The sequence below is a fragment of the Limulus polyphemus genome, unplaced genomic scaffold (assembly GCF_000517525.1).
Source record: "Limulus polyphemus unplaced genomic scaffold, Limulus_polyphemus-2.1.2 Scaffold2314, whole genome shotgun sequence".
NCBI classification, from domain to species: Eukaryota; Metazoa; Arthropoda; class Merostomata; order Xiphosura; family Limulidae; genus Limulus; species Limulus polyphemus.
The window spans coordinates 39025-47953 of NW_013667924.1; the positions used below are offsets into that span (position 1 = coordinate 39025).

General features: G+C 32.8%; 1 protein-coding gene across 1 annotated transcript in view; it reads right to left on the reverse strand.

Moving 5' to 3' along the window:
• LOC106466593 (cell division control protein 45 homolog) overlaps positions 1 to 2051 on the reverse strand; it is a gene marked incomplete at its 3' end in the record, with an annotated part of 20277 nt that extends 18226 nt beyond the window's left edge. The window contains exon 1 of the mRNA XM_013926887.2: positions 1966 to 2051. Within this exon, the coding sequence (XP_013782341.1) occupies positions 1966 to 2016 (51 nt within the window). The remainder of the gene's footprint in view (positions 1 to 1965) is intronic.
• Between the last annotated feature and the right edge of the window lie 6878 nt (positions 2052 to 8929).

Consider the following 8929-nt stretch of genomic DNA (forward strand, 5'->3'; position numbering starts at 1 on the left):
TTACAAAAATCTTTAGTTTAAAAGTAAAAAATAAAAAATGTATCAAAATGGCATCAAAACAAAATGGAGTAAGTATTGTCTACTATTTTTAGTTTTCATCAACTTTAAGTGTAGTTAAAGTTCACAATCAATAATGATCTCAATATGGAAAACTCTTCAGCAGTAATATAATAGGCTACTAGGCTAAAATTCATAAAATTAGAAATAGGTATTTTACAAACAAACAAGTTAACTGGGAGGCTAAGTACTGTCTCTATAGATGACAGATTTAAAAAAAATATATTTTACTGGCTTATGTGAGTACTGACAGACTTACTCAAGTCACTCTCTTACAAATTTCAAAAAATGCTAATTTTAAAGGGATGCAACAAGAATTTTCTGTTGTGGATCGGGCAACTGAAATAATAGGATATGCTAATCAAACACTGAAAATTTTTTAAGTATTCAAGATTGACATGTTTCTAATGGAAAAAAGGTGGCTGTAACTAAAAGACTAGTTTGGCTCATGAAGAGTATAAGGGATGAAATCAAAGAAAAGTATTATAAATCTAAGACATTTGAATATAATGCTACAATGAAAGGCTTAGAGAATTATAAAAAACTCCAAGAGTTATTCAAACAAGACATTAAGAAATCAAAAAGGACATGAAAATTGGTTGACTGAAAGTGTAGAAATTAACAGTACAACTGTATTTAAATACATTAAAAGGTAAGCATGATGTTAGGATGGAAGAAGAGTCTTTGAGGAATGATACATGAAGACTCATGAGATGGTTTGGTTACTAAATTTTACTTTTCTTCAAATTTTATTAAGGAAGATTTAAGCAATATTCCTAATCTTAAATAGTTACTTGATGGAAACAAGATTATCACATTACTTCTCAGCTTGTTAAGGAACAATTGAGAAGTTTAAATAATATTTCCAAAAAGGTTTTGAAGGAGGTTAATGATTGGATATATCAGCCATTTGCTACTATTTCTTGTAAGTTCTTCTTATTTGGTGAGTTAAGTGATTAAATGGAAGCTGGCTTTTAATTATAATAAATTCAAGGTAATGCCCATGAGTTATCATAAATTAACTTAAAAGTATAATTTTCACAGGTATAAATTTAACTATGTTACGAAAGAAAAGGATCTTGGTGTTTTGATTGATTAGTATCTTCAATCATCGAGCAGCGGGCTCTTACTAGTGGTAGAAGCAAATAGAATTTTAATTTGTATCCACACAAATACTGAATATATCTCTAAAGAGGTTATAATTTTATTGTTTTGGTCACTGGTTAGGACTCATTTGGAGTATTGTGCTTAATCTTGGGCCCACTTTAGGAAGAACATTGAACTGTTAGAGTTCAGAGGACGACTACTAGAATAATACCTGGAATGGCAAGATCGTCATACGAGGAGAGGTCAAGATCTCTGAAATTGTTTTCTTTTAAAAAAAAAAAGAATTAGAGAAGGTCTGACAGGTGTTTAAGATTGTTAAGGGAATTGATAGTATCAATACAATATCTTTTTTTTTTACATAAGTTAATGGTGAGAATGGTAGGACTAGGAACACAAATATAAATTTTGGCAAAATAAGATTATAAGTCATCTTCAGCTAAGACAGTTTTATTTTTCTAACAAGGCAGTTGGCCTTTGAAATGGGTTGCTTTCAGATGTGATGAATGCAGTAAGTTTAATGGAGTTTAAAAAAAGGCTCGATATATATTTAAATAATTAGGACTAGCTTTGAGTTTTTCTTTTTTTTAAAATTTAGTTTACTTTTACTGTTTGTTTACAGAATGGAATGACATACATAGACCAACAGCTCACTTACTGTCCTTATATTTTATGTTGTGCACATAACTTTTGCAACTAAGGTTAACCATTGAAGTTAACGTAACTTACAATACAAGATACATTGTTGTAAATACTTCAAAGTTTTGTTCGCTCAGTATAATAATTGTGAAATATTGTACTTACATTATTTAGAAGGACATCGTAAAATTCTGTTTTTAAATAATTTAAAAACATTATGTTTTAATATCGAATTCTATGTTTAAAATAAATTGGTTTAATTCAAATTTTACAAAGGAATTCACTTAGTTATGAAATAATAAACAATTATCGAATCAGACGAAACATCAAAATTCCCGCTTAACGTGTGATGGTGTCTCCCTCTTTTATCAGTATAGAAATGATTAAAAATTTAATATCTGTGTAAAAAAGAAAAAAGTTAAATTAGTGCATCGTAACGCTATCGCATATTAAATTCTAATTATGAAAATTAAAATATTTTAGTGACTGTAATATTTTGAGTAAAACCATTTAAATAGCTGATTAAACCTAACATTATTTATTTGTTACGTTTCTCAAAAAGCTACTAATAATATGTCAGTGGAATTTAAAGATTCTTTTGCATATAAAATTCGAAAGGAAAAAAGAAATTGCTAAAAATATTTAGTGTTAGAAAATAAACTAAAAAGGAAAAATCACACACAGTGTTTTCTGCAACTTCTGTACTAATATACCAATATAAATGAAATAAGAAACACTGCCAATTACTGAATGAGATTTTGTACTGCAAGTTTTGCAACATGTAAGTGTAACTTAAATGGATTTATATGGACAACGTGATCATAGGTTGTAATTAGAAAAAAATGTTAAATTTATTCTATAAAGATGTTATTTCGAGGTGTAAAAAACAGTAGCCAGAGAAAAATGTATTTCTTTTTTTGCGATTCGAAAGCGAAAAGGATAGACTGCGATTAATTTACTTGCGGAATTATTTAAAGAAAAAATAATTAGAAATGTTACAATTGTCGCAGAACTAATTCAAAAATATTGTTTTTAATATTATTGCTTTCTTAATATTATTATTATTTTTTATGGCTCAGCGATAATCTTAGGGGTTTACAATGCCAAAAAATTTTTATCGGTCCATATGGTGGGCACAGCATAGATAGCCCTTTGTGCAGCTTTTCGTAAACAAAATGAACAAACAGACGAAATAGTGTTTGTTCATTTATTGCTCAGCGGTAACTTTGACGATTTTTCATGATAAAAATTGGATTTCGATAATCGTGATGTGCACAGCACAGATAACGCAGTGTGTAGCTTTGTGCTTTATGACAAACAGACGTTCAAAAACTTGACCGAGTGCTCAGTTTATCATAACTAATTAATTATTCTATCCCGTTCTCTGATTGCAGCTTTTATACTGCTGCTCATTCATTATCATCGATTAATATTTTAAAACATTCTTGAAATAACACAATAAGTATTTTTCTAGCTATCACTGGGCGAAAATGGAATAAAATACGTTTTAAGCATAAACTTATGCATTCGCCGATTATCAGTTTATGATAACGATATTTCACGCTCATTTGGTCTTGATGATAAAATTAAGTGAAAACTTTAAAATTCAGGCTCCAAGGGACGATAAAAGATACTTGTATTTATGGTAAAGCTACTATCTGCCCTCGTCCCTAATTTTCAATAATTTACCCAAGGGAAGGTAGCCAGTCAGCACCACCATACCACCCATTATTCACTCTAAAGGATCAATTGTAACACATTCACAGCTTAAAGTGTGGGAAGTGTTTAACTGTATTACATAGATTCGAACCCGGCTCAACTGCTCCGAAATCCAAAATTCTATTACAGCACCACGCCGAGTAAAGTCTGAAGTAACTAAAATGTAAGGTCAGTACAACATGATCTCCCCTTTCGCCGTATTTCTGTATTATGTATACATGTACACAAATATAAGTACAAACAGTGTTTGGGAATAATTTGGTCCGCGTATCCCCAGTAAGCTTTTTCGTGTCATTGTTTAACAATCAGTTAATGTATTTTATATTTTCAAAACATATCTAACATATCATATGGAACTATTAAAGATGTATCTCGAAAGTAGACATTTGAGGTATTAATAAACGAACGGTATCATTCAAGTTAAAAAATAAGTGAAAGTACTGATTCATGCCTCGTGCCAAGCGTGACTTAATAGTTAGAGTGGTCGTTCGGTGAATGCGAAGATTCCTATTCAAGGCCTGTTACTGTAAAAACGCACTTCGCACTTTGGGGTAGTGGATAAACTGCAAGAGTAACCGTCAAATCCATTTATAGAATCAGCCAAGAGAAACTCAAGAATTGTTGATGGGTACTGTTGACTAGCAGTAGTTACCTTCCCTGTAGTTTATCAGTCCAATATTAGGGACGGTTACGCGTAGATGTAGCAGCAGTTACCTTCCCTGTAGTTTATCAGTCCAATATTAGGGACGCTTATGTATATACAGAATTCTTAATTTGAATATTAACGTTTGTTTATTAATATCTAAAATGTCTACGTTCGAGAAAAGCTCTAACAGTTTCATACTATATAAATAAATTAATTAATTAAATAAATAGAAATGTTTGATTGTTTTTTAATATTAAAAATACACATCTTGAAGTTTTTGGGGTAAAGCTAATCTTTAGATCCTCCCTCTGCTAGAACTAAAAAGATTGTGAAAGATTTACCTAGAAAATATTTTTTCTGGTTTTTGACAACATTTGCCAAGAACCAGTTGGTAAGGAGAATGTAACACACTATTTACTATAAATAATTCAGAACCGATAAAGGATCAAAGCATTTTTTTTGTTTCAGAATATTTTCGCAAAGCTACACAAAGGATTATATACGCATAACGAAAGCCTGCTTTGTCCCTTGTACCAGGCATGACTTAGTAGATAGAGTGCTCGGACTCTTAACTACTAATAAACTAATTAAGAAGTGTCCAGGAACTGAAGTCTCGAATAGATTCTAATAATTGATACAAAGAAACCAACTCAGCCCTGTTGAGGTTCTTAAGAGGAAATACTGAATGTTTCATTGTTTTCAAACAGCTAAAATGGCACCGATCGTCAATTTTCTTGATAGATTTTGCCATGAAACTTAATCACATAGTTGTGTATCAGTTCAGAAAACGCTCCCTCCTACCATGAACGTTTTTTATGGCTCACCCTATGAACTTCTGAACCTGATGTAATTGAGATAGGTGGTGTTTATACATCCAGATAGATGTTTGTATATGAAAAATATAAACAAGAACGATTTTTCCTAAGCTGATGACACGGGTTACAGAAGAGCCATTAGACGTCTATCAAGGAAAGTTTACACCAAAAAGAACAACGATATCGTGTAGTACATGCATTAAATGTAAGCATTATTCGTCACTTATTAATATTTAAACAAAACTTAAGCCAACTGGATGAAATTTCAATTCATTCTCCAGTGTGTATCTGGTAGGTTAAAGCCGAATTAATGCATTTTATTTTATTTATTTCTTTACCTATGGGTGAATTTGTTTGTTTTGTTGGTAAGCGCAAAGTTGAATAATGGGCTATCTTTGCCGTACCCACCACGAGTATCGAAACCCTGTTTTTATCTGAGTGTTATAAGCCTTCAGACTTGCCGCTGAGCCACTAGGAGGAGGGACTGTAAATGAATAAATATACATATAGAATCAGAAATATGAATGCTTTTTTTTTGTCTTCAGTAAAGAAAAACAAAAAACAACAACAAAAAAACCGAGTCCCGTTTTATTGATTCGTTATGTATATTGAATCGATAAAATATTTTCGTTAAGACATTTTCACACTTTTGTTATTTTTGTCTAGTTGTTCAATTACTAATAACCTTGATTATTCAACTCATTAGCTTTCAATCTTGCAGCAGTGTACTTAAATGACTTGGTTTCTTGTCACTAGACTCCGCAAAGCGTAATGCAACAACCAGGAAAAAAAATGTTATTTAATATGATATTTTAAATTTTCTTTCTGCAGTGGAAGCTTTAAAAACGACTACGCATCAGCAATGAGCTGACGTCTTATTCATTAAAACTTTCATGGAATAAAATATTCAGATTACATATATTTATCATATTATGCATGGTATCTATGGCAACTACTTGTTGAAGAAGCCGAGAACAACACGAAAGATAAACAAACAACGAGAGAACCAGACGACAGAATGACATATCAAAACACGCGGTGAGTTTTACTTGTCACGCCCTCTACATGAAACCCATAAGATGGTTTTCTTTAAATAACCAGCTTGATTTATAACTGGCAAAAGTTTGATTCATATAAGCATCTACATTTATTATATTACAAGTTACAGCTTTTACAGTAAGTACGATTTGTTTTTAGAACAGGTAACAACGTTACGATCACTGGTACGATCATTCTCAAGTACACGAGTTTGTTCTGAAAATAAATCTTACTTACTGTAAAAGCTGTAACTTGTAATACAATTTACTTAATCATTAAGTAAACTCAAAACAAAACTAAGCATCTATATTGTTACTTCTTGCAGTTACTAATAAGTACAGTACATGAGTAGAGTTCATTTATAAGGCCTCCTATAATGGCAAAAACCAAACGTCATGTACTAGTTAGAGCCAAGTGAGATGTAACTCTGCAACCAGACTAACTGAAAAACAAAAACTGCTCTAATCAAATAATTTAAATTTTTAGCCGCCGCATAGCGGCTCATAGAATAGCTCTGAGATTTTTTGTTTTGTTTTTCAAGTATAAACTTTTAGCTCATAGCTCCGTCATCTCTTGACCGATTTGAGATCTAATTATAGTTTTGGACTCAGGTGGTCAAACCCTTTCGATTGATGAAATTAACTATGCCCTAGGTTTCATAGATAAATTTACTCCAATCCTGCCTAAAATAACTTTAATTTGAGGATAGGCTAGTAGAGATTCTGATGAGTAATAAAATCGAATCAGGTATACACGCGCCTCGCGCTTGGTATTGCTGGCGTACAAAATATAGCTAACAAAAAGGGAGGGGGAAAGTCTCATAGATTAATTTACTCTAATCCTGCCTAAAAGAATTTCAAGTGCAATGGCTATGAGGATTCCCTCTTGTGTAATGCTGCCTAACCCTGTTTTGTAACACAAGTACGCACTTAACTTAGATTTCTAAAAAGCTGTTAAGCCTTTTTTGCCACAAGCTAATGAACGTTATATACTTTGTCAGAACAAATGAAAACTTAGATATATTACAAACTTTTTGTCAATCTGGCATTTAAAAAATACCAACTTTCGTTCTTAGATTAAAAGGCATACGTTAGTAATTGAAGTTCGCTCTTTTTTTATAACTTCCATTTCCAATTGTAGATTTTTTTTTTGTACTAACAAAGAAGCTTCGTTTTCATTTGTACTAAAAGTTTGTCTACATGTAGCTCGGGGAATCTGGATTTCAATTAACAGTTGTAATTCTGAAAAACAAAACAAAAAAACCCACGAAATTACTGTAGAACAAATAAATATTACAAAGCCAACCTTCAACTCAGTGTATTAGAAAGTTTTATAGTATTGCTAGATTAGATTTCCAGACCTATGTGATTACAGAATTTCTTCAAAAAATTAGTAGAACTTTATTCGGAAGGAGGGAAAAAAAATTAATTGCGCATGCGCATGTCTCTCGATAGCTACTAAAGAAACTTCTGCTATTAACAGCTTGAACAAGGTTATACTTAATACTGCTGATGACAAGGGTTGTACAAAATAAAAACACGAGAGGAGCTGTTACACGAAAAATTGCAGCTTATACGTCCATATAGCCTGTCATAGCCACAACCATGCCAGTTTCCTCACGGTTATACATCGTATAGAGACAGTTGTCGTCACATAATTATTGTCATCAGGAAATGATGGCTAGTTTCCAGCTGTTGAGTTGTTAGATGCTACCCAGCGGGTTGTATCTTTAAGTTGCACAAAGAGATGACTGGTTAAGCGACTAGCTTTACGTGGGTGAACTTGTTCTTATAGTGGCCACCAGGGAAACTTTGAGAGCCCCGTTTCCGATTTTAAAGGACTAAACCTATTCTTGTAAACATAGATCTCTTCATCGCAAGAGTTGGACGACAGACATATCAGCACACACACTGATGTGTAATATTTAGTCCAACAGACGCTGGAACACACGAGGAGGGGGTTAGAAACCGTCAATCAACCTTTTTTCAGTAAACCAACGTAAGAAATCAGTGTAGCTTCGAAAAATTCCAGTAATTGTGGTTATTTGTCTTTTACATAGTATTGTCTGAATTGATATCTCATAGTTTTAACCAGAAGAATCTATACAAATATAATAGTACTGTCTGTTGTATGCTCATGTAATTACTTCGCAGAGTGTGGTTGGATCTTCACCAAAATTGATATGGAGGTTCATTAGGTCCATGCGGTGGTACATACAAATTTTCCGTTTTGCATTTTGCGTTTTACGGTTTTTATGAGTGTTCTTACATTTTTTACCACTACCTCACCTCCTGTGGATGGATCTTCACCAAACTGAGCATGAAGGTTTGTTGGGTCTATGCGGAGATACATGCAAACTTGCGGTTTCACATTTTGTGTTTTGCAGTTTTTATGGGCATTTTTTACAATTACATATAAGAAAAGCAACTTTCATGTCCCAAGATAACCTTTCATTAATTATGAATTTACATAACTTCCGTCCAGGATACGGGTACTCCAGTTAATGAATAATAATTGCTTAACGAGTGATATTTTTTCACTTAGAGCAAACAGAAGAGAATAAAGGCCATAGTGTGTTGTAGAACGATGTATCGGCATATCTAAATTCTAATTACAGTCCTTATTTATTTGTTTATAATATGTTCGCCCAAAGCTGCATTAGAGTTATCTGCACATAACCTTCTCTAATTTTGAGCTGCTAGGCTAGAGAGAGAGAGAGAGAAGGCGGCTAATCATCATCACCCACCGCAAACTCTTGGGCTTCTCTTGTCTGATCGAATAGTGGGACTTGACTGTCATTCTTATAACTCAGCCAAGACACAAAATTGCGGGGTGTATTTTTGTGGCAATAGGACGTAAAATCCTCACAGTCCCCTATGCTAACCACTAAGCCACGCCCGGCCACTTACGA